Source organism: Mauremys mutica, chromosome 8 (genome assembly GCF_020497125.1).
Source record: "Mauremys mutica isolate MM-2020 ecotype Southern chromosome 8, ASM2049712v1, whole genome shotgun sequence".
NCBI lineage: Eukaryota > Metazoa > Chordata > Testudines > Geoemydidae > Mauremys > Mauremys mutica.
In genome coordinates, this window is record NC_059079.1 from 14,878,960 (window position 1) to 14,898,382 (window position 19,423).

The window sequence follows — 19,423 nt, forward strand, 5'->3', positions numbered from 1 at the left end:
AACTATTTCCCCATGCTTATCTTCCCCCCTCTACAGTTCCTTATATCGCCTTGTCAAGTGCTGGAAATGGGCCATTTTCATTACCACTACAAACAGTTATTTTTCTCTCCTGCTGACAACAGCTCATCTTAACTGATCACTCTCCTTATAATGTGTATGGTAACACCCATTGTTTCATGTTCCCTGTGTGTATATATATATATCTTCCTTCTGTATTTTCCACTACATGCATCCGATGAAGTGAGCTGTAGCCCACAAAAGCTTATGCTACAATAAATTTGTTAGTCTCTAAGGTGCCACAAGTACTCCTGTTCTTTTTCCTAAATGTAGGTAACTTAAGGTATGCATTCTGTTGGTTGGGGATCATGTTATTAGAGAAATCCCAAAGTCTCTAGTGTAGCAGAGAGAATCAAACAGTTAGAAGCTGTCTTATCAACTCCCAGCGATCTCCATATCGAGGAAGGGCTCAGTTTTTAACAGGTCATAGCCCTAAAAAGCTGATGTAGTGAGAAGCTGGATATAGATTTTCTACCTCCTTCTCCTCTGATTTAGGGTAGGAAGGTGTAGTATGGAGGGAAATATAATCGACAGAAGCCTTCTCCAATCTCTGGTTCAGGGAGGGAGGGAACTGTCAAAGTCCACCAAACTCAGCTATTTTCTTTCCTCTGGGAAATATGTATTGATTGGAAATCTAATGCTGAATTTAATGGCTATCAATTGTTACTGACTTTGCTATTACAGACTAGCTGTGAATTCTTGTATCACAGTCATTCTTAATAATCTACCCTCTTACAGTGATAGTTTTGCACAGCTTTTATGCAATCTTATATGAAGAAAACACTTCGATAAATATTTCTAAATATGTTTTCTTTTTACTTTCATCTGCTTGTGTCAGGAAGCAGAGAGGACAGACAATCGGCAGGACGCAGGACGGCAGGTGAAGGACGCAAACTAGAAAAAACAAGATATTTTGTCTTAGTTTCTCTCCTCCCCTCTCCTCATCAGCAATTTCAGTTAATTCAGGTTCTTGTTGATTAACCTTAAGTGATAGGGACTGAATCTTGATTGGCTCCCATAGGCACTATCGGAGTATTAATAATAATTAACAAAATGAGTTTTTAATGCTTTTTTATAAGGAGATTTAAGCAGGCAGTTTGTGGTTTTTACTTCATATTTTTATACACCAGTGGAAGCCATGCTTTCTGTTCATGATTTATCAGAGTAAAATGTTGCATGAATAAATTGGCTCATAAGTAAAATTTACAACATGGCAGACTTTTGCAGGAAGCATTTCTTTTGTCCAGTTAGCTAGTCACTAGGTCAACCCTGTGAAAGTATTAAGCCTTCATTTACATAGGAGCTATTAGTAGCTTGTACTTTCTCAAACTAAATATCATGGCAGTATTTTCAAATTGGGTGTCTAAAGTTAGGTTCTTAAAGCCACAGTTAGACACCTAAATTGAAGTGGCATGATTTTCACAGGTCTTGAGCTGCTGAGATTTGTGAGTGCTCAGCATCTCTTAAAATCAGGCCACTTTGAGTTGGATGAATAACATTAGGCACCGATGTTGACAATAGTGGGACATATTTTTAAAAAAAATCTCAGTAGCTTCTGAGATAGTTGGAACTTTTTTGAATCTCCCCATTTCTTCTTTGAGTATGTGTCTTGTGGATCCCACTTCAGGTATGCGTGTGCTGCATGCACATGAGATTGAAGTCTTTTGAGTGACAGTGTCCATTGTGTTCTCATGTCCCTCTTCCTGAGGCCATAAAGTGCAGAGTGGCCTCTCAATTCCCTTGGACATTCAGAATTCTAGATAAGGGAGACTCAGAAAAAGCAGGATTGGAGGACAGGTGGTAGGAGCCACATGAATTACAACATCTCACTGAACGTCGGTTACTATAAGATAAGTAACCAGTCTTTAAGCATTCTGTTCTATTCATTCTTTTTTGAGCTGTTCTGAAAAATGGAATTTCTGTCCCATATGAAATTCTGGTATTTCAACATTTGGTCTCATCCCAAAATAGGACAAAAAGTCAAAATATTGAAGATTTTTGCTGAACAAAATTTTGAAAATATTCAGTTCATAACCTTTTGACATGAAAGCTTTGCCATTTTCAATCAAAACAATGTTTCATTTTGAATTTTCCTGTTAAAAACATCAGAAAATATAGTCAAACATTTAAAAAAAATAAAACAACATATTTTTCTGGGAAAATTTTTCAGCCAAACCATTTTGAGCAGCTCTACTTACTTCACAGTATTTATGTGACTTGTTTACTTTTTTGAGTTTTAGTTTGTCCAATGAAAGCAGACCAGTTACTACCACCTTCTGGTTCTCACAGCTTAGCAGGATATTGTTGCAACTGGACTTTCAACACTGCAGAGAACTACAGAAATAAAAATACTTGTCATGGGATGGGGAAGAACAAATTCACAACAAATTCAGATTTGAATTTTTTAACTCCTCCTTTCCCCACTTAATTTCGTTGTTGTTGTTTGTGCATCTATGCCACGGGGCCTGTCCTGGGGGAGGAAGCTTGAAATCTCAGTCCAAATTTTACATCTATTTCCCACCTCTAGTTTAAGGCATGAGTATATGAGGATAATTGGGAACGATGGTCCCGATCCTGCAAATGGGTGTGTCTAGGTGAACCCTGGTGCCTGTGTGAAGACCTCTTCCAGTGAGACTCTGTGGGCATAAAGATCCAACCACACAGATCTGATTAGAGGAATGGGTCTTACATATGTAAAATTAGGGACTTAAATGGGCAGAATGAAGACTAGCGGAGAGTTTTACAAATACATCAGGGACAAAAGAAATGTCAAAGGGTGGTGCAGGGCTTCTGGTAAAGAGGAGATAATGCAAATAACAGAGGAGGACGCGAAGAAGGCTAAAATGCTCAATAGGTATATTGCTGTCTTTGTTACAGAAGGTGAAGAAAGTAGGAGGCTCAGGAAGACGTATGATAGTTGGAATCTAGAAATATCAGGAATCAGAATTAAGAAGGGTCAGGACAAAATACTTAGTTCCTGTCAAAACTGACAGGCTCCACTTGTGAATTTGCTTCACAAGGGCAGCCAGATCACTCCTTTTAAACAGAGTAGTTTTAAGTGTCAAGTTAAGACACAATTGAAACAAAATCCACTCAGAAACCTTTCAGGTACATAAAATCCTCCCCAGTTTTCCCATGTTTCAAACAGGGCTTGGTGAATAGCTTGTTGAACTTGTTCCATATAGGACTCCTGCTACTGTTCAGAATATTATTAATCTCTTAATATGGCCTAAATTTGTGTTTGTTATTTGAATTATTTACCCAGCTCTTTTGAAGGCATGGAAATGTGATGCCCTTTGAAATCTCTGCAGGAACTTCCTGTCCGCTGCTGTGGTTGGTTTCAGAATCTCAGGGCAGCTTTTGCTTTTTTTTAAAAATATGTATATTTGTACCAGCCACATGCATTTCCTGGAAAGAATGCTCCCAGGCTCCTGATATGTGGTCCCTCCTGTAAATTGACCGTTCTTTCCTGACTAACACGTGACCTGAGCAAAATCTGTTTTCAAAGGCATTTATTTTCTTTAAAAACTTGCATCCTTCAATGACAGTAGTTGCTTTTTAGCGCCATCTGCTGGAATTGTCTAATCTCACTAGATACTCTCATCTTCCCTGCTGTCTGAGCATTTCAAGACCCAGGTCTAACAGTATACCAGATTAAAGGGAGTAGCATGGCAGGTGTTCCCAGTTTGGAGAAATTTCTGGTAGGAGCAGTTACTGTGTTGTGTCACTTAGCTATGCTAAGTATTGTCTGATGAATACAAGGCTCAAAATACAATTTTTACGGGAAGTTTAAGAAATTGTCTCCTTCCACTTCAATTTTCTCCATTAAATTAATTCCAGGTTCTTCGTATATGTATGGACTACATAAATGCAGGAACTTGCCAGATCCCAACCTACTAGGCTTTGCCTCAAGACCCCAGAGAAGGTTGTAACATCCCCCTTTCCGAATTAGGTTTTTCCCTTCTTTCCTAACTAGCCACTGTTGGTGTGTCACAGCTAAGGCAAGAAAAAATATGAACATCTAATGTGACCTTCTCAACGGAGACTATAGTGCATTTCAGTGAAGAAACAATAAACAATGATATGCAAAATCACAAGAGAGGATCTGCTTTGCAAAACCACTTTAAAACTGCTCATGTCTTTGTAGGCATTTAACCATAATTACACGATTACGCGCTACTAATTTTCTTTGTCATAAGCACAAGTTTTGTACATAGGAGTATTGTATAATGTTCATTTCAGCAACAGGACATGGCAAGAGGCATGAGTAGGGCTGGGATATCACCAAGTCTTCGGTGAGTTGTTGAGCACAAGGTCATGTGTTGCAAAGGGCTGCTCTGAGAACCTGCTACCATCATCATGTGTTCGACTCAACCATTAAATGTCCATCCGAGTACAGGAGATGGAATCTGTGGTCAAATCTCTCTTGCTACCCCATATTGTAGGGATCTGTGGGACTAGAACATGGGCTTGTAGTACCTGGGACAGCTGATGGTTCCACATTGCCACTAGGAAGTCATGCTGAACTAAATCCAAGGATCACTGGGAGATTTGGCACCGTAGGAAGTACCACCCAAAAGATCCAGAGTGCCAGCTCCCAGCAGCCTTGTAATTGGACCCTCGTCAATATTTAACCCTGGAGGGTGGACGTCAGGAAGTGTTGTGTCTCCAAGGCCAGCAGTACTAGTGGCAAGAGTCCAGGGTTCCCTTTACTAGCAGTTACAGGCTGAGGGGGGCAGGGGAATAGAAACCCAGGCCAACCCTGCTCTACTGGGGTTCCAACCCAGGACCTTTCAAAGCAATAGTCCATGCACGTGACTTAGGGACTGGCACCCTTACTCCAGTTCCCTGGGTCACTTCCTATCTCTCAGCTTCTGTTCCTCCATCAGCACCATGGGTCTGCCTTGGGATCCTGCTTGACATCCTCGCAGATCCATCTCTGGAGCACCATCCACTTCTGGCAGCCACTCATCCCCCTGGCTCCCTGCAGTTGAAGGGTCTGCAGCAGCTTGGCTGTAAGACCAGGTCCTGGCTGCTTGGAGCCCTGGCAGCTTCTCTGCAGGATGCTCCTGCACCCAGCTGCTCTCCTGCTCCATCCACTGAGATTCAGCTGAGCTGCTCTTTTTTGAATGCTCCCTTCACTGGGAGTATGCCCAGCAGAGGTGAGGGGGCATGGGTTCCTGTGTCCATTGCAGCTCCTAAACCCTCATCTCATCAGTGCAGGGTTAGTACACCTCGTCACAGTGGACCAGGAAGTTTGGGCAATCACACGGACATCCGACCTACGGTGATTCTTGCATTGGCCTTGTCTTGTCTGCTGATGTCCAGTCTCTGACCCCAACCTGACTCTTGCCTATCAATCGTGGGTCTAGTGATTGCGCTGATCCCTGCTTGCTGATTATGGCCTTGTGGCTGTCCTTGACTTTTGGACCCCAACCCAGCTGTGACTGCTAAACCAGACTGCCTATGCCCTGGTCCCTTAGACAATTGCCTAAATTTTGAAAGGCTTTTCCTATGCAGTGTGATTAGTGTCCTTCTCCCCTCCCTGTAATGTTTCTGTGATAGACTTTGAGGTAGATTCTACATTGTAATATGTTGGTGTGTATGTTTAAAAAAAATCTCCTTGTTACACTGGATTTTTGTTTACTCCTTATGTTTGTAACCATTTTATTTGTGATTTAACAACTTTGGACACACTGCTGCAACTCTTCTAGTTTTTTTCAGGTGTGGGGAAATCTATCATATTATCTAGCTTTTTGGGGGGAAAATTGTAGCTGAGGCACTGAACTAGAACTTACGGATTTGGGTTCTCCTCCAAGCTTTGCCACAAACTTCCTGTGTAAGCTAGGACAAGATCACTAATCCCTCTCTGCCCATCAGTAAGAGAGATAACGATTCCCTACCTTGCAGGGCTGTTGGGAGGATAAATTCATTAATGCATGTAAAGTGCTCAGATACTACAGTGATGAGCATCATAGAAAACCTTATTGTTTTTTCTCAAAGGTAATTATAAAAGATTCTTCCCCTTTGCCCACAGGGTAGGATAGGTCCTACCCTTGCCCATAGGGCATAATAGATCACAGAATTGGAGATGGCTTGTTCTTATTTTCATGATTGCTTTCCCTAGCAAATGGAGGTGACTTGAGGCCATTGTACCTCAGTAGTGGGTAGGTGTATGCTACCTAGTGAGGTATGGTGGCTTGATGGAGGAATCTGTAGTTACTATTACTGCTGTCAGAGAATAAAAATGACAGGCAGAATTTCCTTTACAAAGCAGAATAAAATAGATATTGACTGGTTTTCCTTTTTATAGTGGCAAGCAGTTATTCTTTCGGCTGAAAATTATTCAGTGAATAATCATGATCAAAGACCTGTTGTGGCTCACTTTTCTACTCATACAGTGTGTGTTTTAAACTATAGACTCAAATGCTAATCAATATTTCTGTAACACAAACACATTGTTCTGATTAGAATGCTCACTGCCTGGGCACTTCTATGTAGCCTGCTCTCTTTGAAACCCTGCCTTTTTTCTGACTTCACTTCCTGAATCTGCTGACACTGCTCACTGCCAAGCAAAATACATGTCCACAATGCTGTTGTTTGAAAAATATTCCCTTGCGAGTACAGCTGGGGCAACAAAAAGTTTCTCTCTAAACCGCAGAGAACTGACTATCTCTTATATGAGCAAGAAATAGTATGCATTAGACAATATGTAATCTCAACATTTAAGCAAATATTGAATTGCTGCATTTTCCCTTCAAGTCTTCCCTTATACTTGTGTCTAGGGATCATTGAGAGACCTAAAAGCATGATTAGATTAAAAGTCAGCAGAAGTGAATCAATGTAGTGACAGACTGGCAATACCAGAGACTCTTCTCAAAACAGACACTCCCTCTGCTTGCCCTACCTGTAGTGGCCTGGTGTCTCAACACTGACCTCAAGACACCAGTGGGAAACTTTAATACACTGTCCATCCCCAATTCTTCCTTTGGTGCCCTGTGAGACTGCCTACTAGGATGGCAGTTAGGCCCAGATCCTTAAAGGATTTGTGGAAATCAATGGAAACTAGGAGTCTAAATACCTGTGAGGACCTTGGCCTCTTGTGCCAATTGTGATAATGGATTTTGTGATGTGCCCACCTGTGTCTCGCAAACTGGACTGAGACAAGCAACTCATTTCATAGAAGCTAGTGAACAATTATCCAACTCTGGACATATTCCTGGTTTTGCTACTACTAATCAAGCTTTTTCCTACGTTATCAAATGTCATTTATGAGATAGAACACACCATAACTGAAACATTAAGTGTGTGTATTATGATGAATGGGTGGGGCAGTATGTCATGCAGCTGTGTCTAATTAAAATAGAATTTTTGGAAATATTTGTTCAGGGTTGTGGGGGGGAACCTTACATGGGTAAGTAAAAGCCTCATTAGTAGGATCTCTTCCATAGCACAACACTGTCAAGAGTTAAACCTGTACCTTTGCAGGTAATTAATCTTCTTACCCTTATTTTGCTAGTTGGCACTTGTTAAGTCCCTGCAAAGTCACACCCAGCAATGCTGTGTATTATCCTTCTTTCTATTCCTACATATGGTCAAAATCAACTTACCTTCCGGGATGCTGACATCAGCAAAATGTACTCTTGGCAAACTACAGCATCCTCCCAGTAACCCTTTGTTTAGTAAGTGTTTGTTACAATTTTATGTATCTGATAGTAGCAAATAGAAACTCAAGCTAATAACTCCAGCTACCAACACATATATAATGAGGGAAACATTTACTATAGTATAACTTGAAACAATCCATCATGCATATGATTTGATACCCAAGGATCTATAACATGGGCAAAGGATCCCCTTTCAAAGGAAATATATATGTATGCTATACAGGGAAACATATCCTGAGCTCAAATAGTAGCAAAAAGTTTGTGTGTGTGTGTGTCAAAGATTCACACTACCACTTAATACCAGTCTGTATTATGTAGTTTTATTCTGAGATGTTAAGCAAGACTGTCACCTTATTTCATGTTGTACTCACTTATTTGTATTTTAACTAATTCAAGACAAAACTTTCAGGCAGACTATTATAAAAATATTAATCATTTATCAGAACAATAATGTCTATAATTAGTGAATTAAACTTTCTGCCTAGCTTTTCATAGTATCTGTTATCTCTTAGATATACAGTTTTAAAATCACTCTAAATACATTTATATAAACCAGACCATTTAATTGGATAGAGCCAGTAAGCTGAAAATCCTGAAATCATAAATTATATTATTTACCACAAAGAGGGGTTTATTTCAGATGAGTTACTTTTCTCAGCTATTGCTTATGTTCTCATTCTATTATCAAAAGTATTCTCATACTTTCATTTTTTAAATGTAAATTGAAAATGACAGCTAAATTTTCAATTTCCTTTTTTTGTCCTTCCCAACTGTCTTTTTATTTACATCCTAATTTTCAATTTATAGCTACCTCTGTTCCCCCATTATGTTAAAATTTCCCTAATTTTCATATTGGTCAATACATTTTAGTCAGCAAAAGTGTCTAAAAGGGAAAAGGAATTCAAGATATGAAAAGGGGTTATAGAATGATTTTATTGTGACAACAAATATTCATGAACAAAGACCACCTCTTATCTAGGAATAATTAGACAGTAATGAAGGCACCCACATGAAGGATACTTTTTGTGAAGTCGTCTACCTTAAAGATATTGTTGGGAATATTATTTTAATAAGTATTTAATATTAGACAGTTACAGTTCAGACTATTCTAGCACAGGGCAATTTGATACAATGGTAAATGCTTCCAAACTGCTTAATTTTTAAAGCTACTGTCTACATTGTGCTATTGGATTATGGTAGGCAATCCAATCGGACTTAAATCCAGAACACTTAAAATGCATAAGCTACTTCTGTTTATGTTACAGGGTGTGGTTTAATCTTTCCACTTCTGACACATTCTCCAAGACATGTCTTCTTGTTACAATGTAAGTTTAACACTCTCTACCATTTAGAGTTCAGTGTATATGATAGAGTCCTGATTTAGGTACTGGCAAAAGTGGGGGAGGAAATGTATTTTTAATACTTTTATATATAATAGAAAGTTTCTGGACTTTTTTCAAAAACAAACATAAAAAAATTATACTTTATTACAAATGGTAAATTCAGAGTGCTCAAAAAACCCTTATTTACAAACATTACTGGACAGAACACAAACATAAAAATAATTTACAAAGTCATGAAGTAGTTTATTGACATTAATCAGCTTTCATAAAATAAAAAAAAATGTACATACACGATTTACTTGAAGGCAGGCAGTATAGTTCAGTTTTTATCAGCCTCCCACAAACCTCCCTCCCAGTTGTGTTTTCTTTAAGAGTATTACAGAAAGCAACCTACAGTCTCTATTGCATTTTAACCTTTAATACTGAATGATCATCGAATGTTAGGTCCATGCAGGTCTTGGTCAATATTAAACAAAGATCTGATGTATCATCTGAGCAGGAACAGCACTTCTTAGAGTGGTGCTGCTTTGCACTAGCTCAATTGAAGGCTCGCCAGTCTTTCCACACATGTGCTTTGTGGGGTGCAAGCAGGACTCAATGCCTCTCAGCCTTTACCATTAGCTTTATGCATCTGCCACTTGTTATGGGTTTGTTTTTTCTGTTGCTCTACCGCAACATCATAGTTCTTTTTTTCAAGTCAGTCTCTTCAAAATGTTTGCAACTGTTGTGTTAGCATTAGCTGGCATCCACTGTTGACATGGTTCATGACCTTCTGCTTAAGCTGTGCAACCTGTTCTCTGAGCATGTTGGCAGTGGATGCCAGTTCTGAGTTCTGGGCTTTCAAAGTTTTCACTTTTTCTTCCAATCTGGCAATCCTTTCCAACTTCCTTTTCCGGCATTTGGAGGCTGCAATTCTGTTTCTCATGCGCTTCCTCTCAGCCTTGATCCTCTCCTGTGACTCCATATCAATAGGGGACAGTGGAGGTGTCTCTCCTGGCATTTCAGGTACAGTCTGGGGCTCCTCTTTCAAAGCTTGCAGCCTAGGATGCTGCACTGGCATCGGAGGATTAATATGATGCTGAGGTGGATAGCCCATGTTATTTGCAGTGTAGTTAGGTGCTGTGCTGAGTGCACTTGGGTTAAAGTTGCTGAGATTGGCATACACTGGAGGCTCGCTGTGCAAAGTGGTGTTGAAACCATTGTTGCCAGCCATAGAAGAAACAGGTGTCATACCACTGTTAACAGGCTGGGCAGCGGATGTAACACTGGGCATCGTATTCTGGTTGTGTAGCTCTGCCAGTGCCCTCACAAAGCCTTCAGCAAACCCTTCTTGCTCATCAGTAACATTTTTGGGACAGAGAAACTGTGTTGGGGTGGGAGTGGTGGTGATCAAGCCATTGCTGGACTGGATGATGAGCCTTTCCAGTTCAGGAGATGCCAGCTTGAGGAGACCAACATCTGGGGAGGTAAGAATATCAGCATTCTTGTTCCTCAGGTGGGGCTTGAGGTTGCTTGAAGGATCAGCCAGATTTAGAGTCATATTCTGCTTCAGGACTTTAGGATTATTATATCCATAACCACCACTTTCTGGCTGTACAAAGGTAGCATTTAGGGCATCATCATAGAATGTAGGTTCCATCTTTGCAGTCATAGAACACAGTCCACAAAACTGTCTTTAAAGCAATAACAATTAAGCAGCGCCAAACGCGTTTGGTTTCTAAGTCCCGTTCAAAGAAAGTTCACCTTCACTTTAAACTACTACTAGTCTCACTCTTTCAACAATGAAAAAGCCTTTTCAAACAAGTCAGCAAGGATGAACTAAAGTCTTACTTTTTTTGGCCACCGTACAAGTGGCTTGAGTCTCTTTCCCCCTGTTTCTTCAGCGCATCAGGACTGAACTTTTTCAAAGCCCAGAAAGAGTCAGCCCGAGAACTGGGTGGCCGGAGTCCTGGCGTCGGGTTCTGGGATTTCGCTCTCGGGGGAGACTCGGGACGGGAGGAGAAATCCAGTCTCTCGCGTGACAGTTTCACTCCGGAGTGAGGGTCCGACGGGCAGGTTCGCCGCCTGATCGCTCGGTGGGAGGGTCAGAAATCCGGTCACTGCTCTGCCCGCTGCGGAGCCCGGCCACTTGTCGGAGCGTTTCCCCGCCGGCGGCCAGTCCCGGGGCTCGCAGCGCCGCACCCCCCGCAGAAGTTGTCCCAGGTACGCTCCCCTCCGCGCGCTGCCCGCGGCTGGACTCCCCGCTGCGGAGACGTTCCCGGGGTCTGAGCTGGCCTGGTCCCGGCAATGCGAGACGCCGGGCCGCTCTCCGCGCCGTGCCGTGCCCGCCTCTCGGGAGCCGCTCGCTCTGTGCGCTGCCGGAGCGGGCCCGCCGCTGCCACTGCCTGGAGCCTGCCGCACACTCTGAGCCCTTTCCCGGCGTGCAGCCCAACTCTTATCAGCCAGCGGTAACCCACCCAAAATAGCCCATGATGTCACCCCGCGGCCTTCCCATTGGCTGCGGCCGCCTCTCAGGGGGGCGGCGGGCCGCGGGCCCGGCCTGTTGCAAACGAGCCGGTCTCCATGGTCACCCCACCCCTAGAAGCTTCTCAGCCCCTCGCAGGGCACTGTGGGATGAGGTAATGCTTGTGCTCAGCGCGGGGCATTGTGGGCTGACGTATTGTTTTTGAATATCTGGTTACCCGCTGAAGCGCTCTGGTGGGGTTGGAGGAGCTGGGGAGCCTCCTTAATAGGCAGGCACCAAGCGGTGGACGGAAGGGGGGTGGGGGCAGGCCCATAGAGGGAGACGCTGCTTTGGACACTGGGCGGCTAATGGGGTTTTAGTCAGTCCTGCGGCTTGAGCCTTGACGGTTAAATCTGCTGGCAGGGGATGTTTGTTAATCCGGGGCTGCTTGCTCGGGCTCTCTTTAGGCCGCTTTCTGAGCGCCCCCCCTTCTGCGGTGGTACGGCCCTTAAGGTGGCACGATCGTCAGCGCGTGCAGCAGACGGAATGCAGAAAACAGCTACGGGGAAGGGCAGGGGAGGAACCTGAGCCGCACGTGATTCCTCCCTCCCGCCCCGCCCCCGCTGCTGCCGCCGCCGCCGCCGCCGGACGGGCTGCTGTGGGGGGGAGCGCGGCGCGTGCGCACGTGCTGCGTGACCCCTGCGCGCTCAGGGGCTGGGGGCGGCGGGGAAGCCGCCGCTGTCCCGGCCGCTCTCGGGGAGGGGCGGCGACCCCCGGCCGGGGGCTTAGCGGGAAGGCGGCACCCGACGCTCCCGCCCGCGCGTGGGTTTCTCTGCCGCCCGGTTCGGGGCGCTGCTCTCCGGTCTCACGCCTCTGACTTGCTCCCGCCTGGGAGCTGCGGAGCCCGGCCGGGGCTGACTCCACGTGATTCCCTCTCCCTGTGCAAACGAGAGACGCGCCTCGCTGGCAGGCGTGAGCCCCGGGGGACGTGCCAGTGCCTCCCGCCGCTGGGCCCTGCGAGGTGCGCCCTTGCCTGGCCTCCCTGGTGCGCCAGCTCTCAGAGACAGTGTCGCGTTCACACTGAGCTGACCCAGCCCCAAAGGTGTGCGGCTCGGTGTGGGTGCTGACATTGCCATTGAAACATGGCTATAGCCGCTCTGCCAATCGCACCAGTCTGTGAGGAGGGTTCATTTGTTAATATGTATAAAGCGCTGCTTAAACAAAAGTGCTAAGTATTATAGAGGCATCACTGGCGTGCCATCACCTCCCAGGTGGAACGGAACAGCTGCTTAACAACACACAGCCACTAGTCTAGGACAGGTTTCAGAGTAGCAGCCGTGTTAGTCTGTATCCGCAATAAGTAGAGGGGTACTTGTGGCACCTTAGAGACGAATAAATTTATTTGAGCATAAGCTTTTGTGGGCTACAGCCCACTTCATCGGATGCATGCATTGGAAAATAGAGTAGGAGCATGCGCGCGCGCACTCTCTATCAGTTAAGGTGAGCTATTACCAGCAGGAGAGAAAAAAAACTTTTTGTAGTGATAATCAAAATGGTCCATTTGCAGCAGTTGACAGGAAGGTGTGAGGAACAGTGTGTGTGTGGGGGGGGTTTTACTTTGTGTAATGACCCATCCACTCCCAGTCTTTATTCAAGCCTAATTTAATGGTGTCCATTTTGCAAATTAATTCCTATTCAGCAGTCTCTTGTTGGAGTCTGTTTCTGAAGTTTGTTTGTTGTAATATTGTGACTTTTAGGTCTGTAATCGAGTGACCGGGAGATTGAAGTGTTCTCCAACTGGTTTTTGAATGTTATAATTCTTGACGTCTGATTTATGTCCATTTACTATTTTACATAGAGACTGTCCAGTTTGGCCAATGTACATGGCAGAGGGATATTGTTGGCACATGAGGGCATATATCACATTGGTAGATGTGCAGGTGAATGAGCCCCTGATAGTGTGGCTGATGTAATTAGGCCCTATGCTGGGGACACAGGTACTCCTGTTCTTTTAGTCTAGGATAGGAAGTGAAGAAGACTAGTATATCATATTGTGCATAACAGATCCACATTGCTTAGGCGCCTAACAAGTAAAACAGTTATAAAAGTTACGTAGCCAAATTATCTGTTAGTGTAAATGGCAACAGCTGTATGGAACTTTGCAAATTTACTCCACAGGAGAATTTGGACCACCATGTTGAATCACCTCTTCTTATATGTAAAACTGCAAGTTATTCATGGATTTGAACAAGTACTTTAAAAAGTGAAGCATTCCAGTAATATTTTTTTTGTTCTAGACATAAAAACTCCTTCCATTTCCAAATGGGATTAAAAAAAAAATACAAATCCGAAGCAGAAGTAAACGTCATATCCCGCTATTTTTCTAAATGATCTCCCAGGTTCTTTTTTCAGTTTGAAAATTCTTTTTTCTAGCACCCTCCACTTGAATTTGAACAGTATATTAACTTGCAAAAGAGCCAATACTGCTGTTTTTGGAAAGTAACTGGTATACAAATAACATGTGCAGTCTTTGTAGCATCTGGAGTAATAGTTTTTAGTGTGAAATTCGAAATCACTCCGGAACATATTGTCTACTATGTGAAGATTCTCAACGTATTGCCACAGTACATGTAACCAAAATATGCCTCTGTTCCAGAAAACTTAAATTCTATGTAGCTCATAACTAGAACTCCAATTGTTAAATAGTTTAAAGAATCAGTAATATCATTGCATATAAATTAGTCTCTAAATCCATGATAAGCCTGTTCAATGTTAGATACATTCATTTTTAACTTACTTTTTAGCCTTTCCCTGCGTCATCAAAACTACACTCAAGATGTTACAAATAAAATTGTATCAGGGCCGCCCAGAGGATTCAGGGGGCCTGGGGTCTTCGGCAGCAGGGGGCCCTGGCCGCTGAATTGCCGCTGAAGACCCGGCACTTCGGCAGCAGGTCCCGAGACGGAAGGACCCCCCGCCGCAGGTCTTCAGGGCACTTCGGCGGAGGGTCCCGGAGCAGAAGGACCCCCTGCCGCTGAAGACCCAGAGCGGAAGAAGCTCCGGGGGCCCAGGCCCCCAGAGCGAGTGAAGGACCCACTCCAGGGGCCCCGAAAAACTCTCGTAGGGGCCCCTGCAGGGCCTGGGCAAATTGCTGCACTTGCCCCTCCCCTCTGGGCGACCCTGAATTGTATTCCATAAAGATACATTTCAGTTTTTCATTTGTCTGTTCAACAATGGGAAATTTTAATTTTACTTACTACCATCTCTTGTGCCATCTTTATATTCTGTAGTGTCAGTGTGCAGTTATCAAGTTCTTTAAAGGTTTGTCTACTGTGGGAAATTATTCTGGAAAAAGGGAGAGTGAATTTAAAGCGCTGTAGCTATTCTGAAATAATTCCCTCTGTGGACACTCTTATTCCAGAATAAGAACACCTTTTCTGGGTTAGCTTAATCCATTATTAAACTAAACCAGAGAGAGGCCCAGATCCGCAAAGGTTTTTAGGTGCCTAATTCCCCATTGAAATTAATGGGAATAGGCACCTAAATACTTAAAAGCATTTGGGCTAAAGGCACTTCTACTCTGGAATAAGAGTGTCTACATGGGGAGCTATTGCACAATAGCTATTCCAGTCAATTTCCTCATGTAGATAAACTCTAAATTTTAGTAGTGTTACATACGATTGCAACAATCTTTAATTTGTCCAGGAGCACTATTTTTATCTACCTAACTCTATTTTTGCTGCTAACATTACAAAGCCAAGTTAAGATGTTATGCAAGAATATGGTTAGTGTACTGTTCAGGACTCTATTTAGCCAACTTTATCTGTACAAACTGAAAAACAGGTTACTGCTCCATTGGGGTCTGATCCAACTGCCCTGTTATCAATATGAGTTTTCCATTGACTTCAGTGAGTGTTAGTGTGGGTTGTTAGTATACTGTTGTGTAGGGTTTTTTTCCCACCCACTTCGCTGCCAGGCAGGCTTTGACTTCCTTCCGATTGCAAAGGTGGAGTTTCAGAACCAGGCAGGGTCAAAGTAGGTCATTCCAGTTTTGCTGGGAACAAGTTGTTACCATAGCCTATTGCGAGGGCTGACACCCATCAAACACTAATTATGTTAACTGATACTCATTTAGAGGCTATTTGATCAGTTGAGCAACACACAGTTAAGCTGGTCATAAAATGCTGAGTATACTTGGACAGCTTTGAAACCAACGCAAAATTGACTTTGTTTCTTTTTCCGCTTGTTTCTTCCTGCTTGTTATCTGTATATCATTCATCTGAAATGAGTGGTGGCTGTCTGCTCAGTGGAAGATTGGGAATCTTGGCGCAGGACCCAGCTGACCAACTGAGCTTCCTTCAGTTCCATGGAACTCAGAGTCTGTCTGCACTGCAACTCCTTGCCATAGTAGACAGATACATACCAGCTCTGCTCAAGCTAGCATACTAAAAATAGCAGTGTGAATGGTGTGGCACAAATGGTAGCACAGATTAGCCACACAAATAAAAGTCCATCCACTAGCTTGAGCAGAGCTTGCACATGTCTGTTTACCTGTGTTGCGAGGCAATCTCTGTGTTACAGGGTACACATACCCTCAGAAAATCTGAATCAGAATTAGGCCCCATTGGTGCAGATTTTGAGTCTTCATGGCCAGCAGCCACAGAGCTGTCTATTTTGGGTGAATAGATCCCTGAATCAGCTATTACTTTAGGCCTCCTCCCCCCTTCCTGCTCTCTTAAAGTAAATAGTGTAATGAAATGAAAAAACACTTACTGAGCCATTTGTAGATGAGATCCATTTACATGCCTGAGTAAACTTACTTGTGGGTAGGAACTGGAAATTAACTATATATTCCCATTGATGTGACAGGCAGATGCTTTGACCAATGATAATACAGATTTTGATTTATGGAGTTTTCTGATCAATCAATACAGGGCTGCATGAAGCAATCAGATGATCTGAATAATTAAATGGCCTTTTCAGGCACACAATATCCATTTTTCAGACACACAATGAGTCAGTTACTGTGTTTTCACTTTTACAGTGAGCACTTTTTTTTGTCGCAACACTGACAGAAGGAGTCAGGCACTTTGAAAACTTAAATATAAAGCATTGGTTTAAACATTTAGAATTCAGTTGAAATGCTGTGTGATTTCATCAATAATTGCCAGCCACCTCCTGAGCTTTGGGTTTATTTTGCTGATGATTTGAAAAGGCATAAATAGTAGTCTCAACTCCAGTTGCAAGGGAAACAATACTCGTGGAAAGAAAATACCTCCTTATAACATGCCTAAAATAAGAAACCTACATTCAAAGTGTCTCTTATTTTTCACCCACCTCTTTCCACATTACTATAGGAGCTTTGAGAATACTTTTTCCCCCTTCCCCCTGGGGCTGATGGCTGAAGTCAGGTTTCCTATAAAGCAGGACAGAATGCTATTCCTGGTTTTTCCATTTGAAATGGGCCTATAAAACTGTAGTTTATCAAAATTACAAAAACTTGTAGATTAGAGAGACAAGAGTGAGGTAATATCTTTTATTGGACCAACTTCTGTTGGTGAGAGAGACAATCTCTCTTGGTGAGACAGAAGAAGAGCCCTGTAAGCTCAAAAGCTTGTCTCTCTCACCAACAATTGGTCCAATAAAAGATATTACTTCACCCACCTTGTCTCTCTAATATCCTGGGACCAACACATTTACAACACTGCAAACACTTGAAAATGGTTATCATGTCTTTCTCCTCCATCCCCTATTAGTCATCACTTAGCCACGCTATACATATTTATCCCTTTTAATCTTGCTTCTTATCAATCCCTTTAGTCTGTGTCTCCACCCCATCATTTGAATGAATCACCGAATTTCCTCCAAATTATGTATTGATGGAATGGAGGGAAATGATGGGTGAGAGAGACAAGGCTGTGAATGGCAAAGTTGGGAGCCTTTGCAAGACCTGTTGAGTTACCCCTTGGCCAGGACAGCAACACTGGGCACCAATCATGATAAGGCAAGTCACATAGACTGTACTGAGGGGAGGTGCAGAAGTTCAGGAAAAACCATTGAAAACAATGTTTATTTGCTCATTTGGACTTCAGGTTTGTTTGTTTTTTTCAAGTATTTTGTACAAGTAATTGGAACCGGTAGTATTTATATTTAGCAATTAGAAGAAGAGGATTGCCATGGTCATCTCTAGAGTTGATCAAATAATAGTATTCACAAACAACTGATGATTTTCTCCATCAGCTATTACATAACATTATTCACTAATATTTCCCCCCCTTCCAATCTAGCTCTATAAATGATTGAATAATCACCAAATATATGTTAGGGAATATTTTTGTCAATCAATTTATTATTATTATTTATTATTCAACCAGCTGTAGTTATTGCACAATATCCCTTCATTGATATACTGGCTTGGTGAAAGTTAACTGCTATTGTGAATTATTAGAGATGGGTATGAGCCAAAATCCTGGCTCTTAACTCCCCCAAACGTGTAGGGTATTCCAGATCTGAATATCATGGCTTTAGTCTCTTGTTTATTATTTCTGTAGCACCAGAGGTGTGCACAGTAGTTTATGAAACACACAGCTGGACAAAGTCGCTGGCCTGTAGAGCTTACAGTGGGGGATAGATGCACTACAGAAAGTAAGGCTGGCAGAATAGCAGTTGATCAGCAATGGGAGTCCAGAGAAAGAAGCGGGTTTAAAGGTGAGATATAAAGGAAGAGTGGGAGGATATGTGACATATGGGAAACAGAAGGCTGTTTCCAGCCTGGCGGGCAGGCAGCATGCAAAAAAAATCTATTATTTATAACATACAAATAGAAATACACAAATACAGTTGGGGTGGGGGGGCAGATGAATACACAGCCTTGAAAGATATTTAACTGGCTTGAGGAAAAAGAGCAACTCTGGAAACTTCATTCAGGCTTGACTGAATTCCATTTCCATTGTGGAGCACCAAGCTTCATAAGTGCCATTGTGTTTCAAGGTCTGGGTTGTTAACATTTCCAAAAAGTGTGTTTCAATGGCACGTTTTCTCCATAAGTAATGACAACAAACACTATTGATTTTATTTATCTGATATGACTGAAAACTTCTGATTAACGAGGGTTAACAATTCAGAGCCCTTGATAAGATAGCCTTCCTTTTCCAAGCCATTTGATTATGACCCCAGAAAGGCTCTGGAATGCTTGTGTTTTTAATTAATAAACAACCTGGCTTCCTATCAAAGCTGAAGCCTCACACTATATCAGCAGCTGTTGGAGCAGCAGGGCTCCTGGCAAAGAGGAAAGACAGCACAGGAAAGGAAGTGACTCTCTGTGAGACCAGAAAGGCATAAGTGTAAAGGACAGCATAGGGAATTTGTAATGAGTTTTGGAGCCTTTCATCAGTAGGTTAGGGGTTCAAATCAGGACCCAGGTTGTTACTGAAAATCATTAGTCAGTACCATCTGACAGTTGTAAAGTGTCCTGTATGAAATGGTTTGGTGGTATCAATCTGGCTTTTAAATAATTGGTGTCCACACCACAGCACTCTTACTCACAGCTGGCACTGTTGTTGGCCGTCAGTAGTAAGCAAGCCTTTTAGAATGGCCCTGGAGATGGAGCAAATTGGCAGAGCTCTGTAGGGAGCCTTACATGGTAGCTACCCATGCAGTACATATGGGAAATTTCAGTCTTTGTGGCAAAGTAATTTTTTTTCTGAGGTCAGTTTGCAGGAGATATAGGGGTTACTGAATGGCTAAGAAAGATGAGGGCATGGAGTGGCTAGGATGTTTTTTCAGAGAAGACGCAGGGACAGACAATACTGTAGACAGAGAATTGGTATTGGCATCACCCTGGGATCTTACGGATTGTACAGCAGGTACAAAATGATGACCAGGGAGAAGTGGGCAGTGCACTTAGATGCTAG

General features: G+C 42.9%; 1 protein-coding gene across 1 annotated transcript; it reads right to left on the reverse strand.

Moving 5' to 3' along the window:
- Window positions 1-8,022: 8,022 nt before the first annotated feature.
- JUN (Jun proto-oncogene, AP-1 transcription factor subunit) lies at window positions 8,023-11,496 on the reverse strand. Its single transcript, XM_045026087.1, has one exon. The coding sequence runs from the start codon at window positions 10,716-10,718 to the stop codon at window positions 9,774-9,776; it is 945 nt and encodes a 314-aa protein (XP_044882022.1). The 5' UTR covers window positions 10,719-11,496; the 3' UTR covers window positions 8,023-9,773.
- Between the last annotated feature and the right edge of the window lie 7,927 nt (window positions 11,497-19,423).

What these genes read in the sequence shown, in the direction of transcription:
- JUN (XM_045026087.1), bottom strand. Translation starts at nt 10,718, where the DNA reads ATGACTGCAAAGATGGAACCTACATTCTATGATGATGCCCTAAATGCT.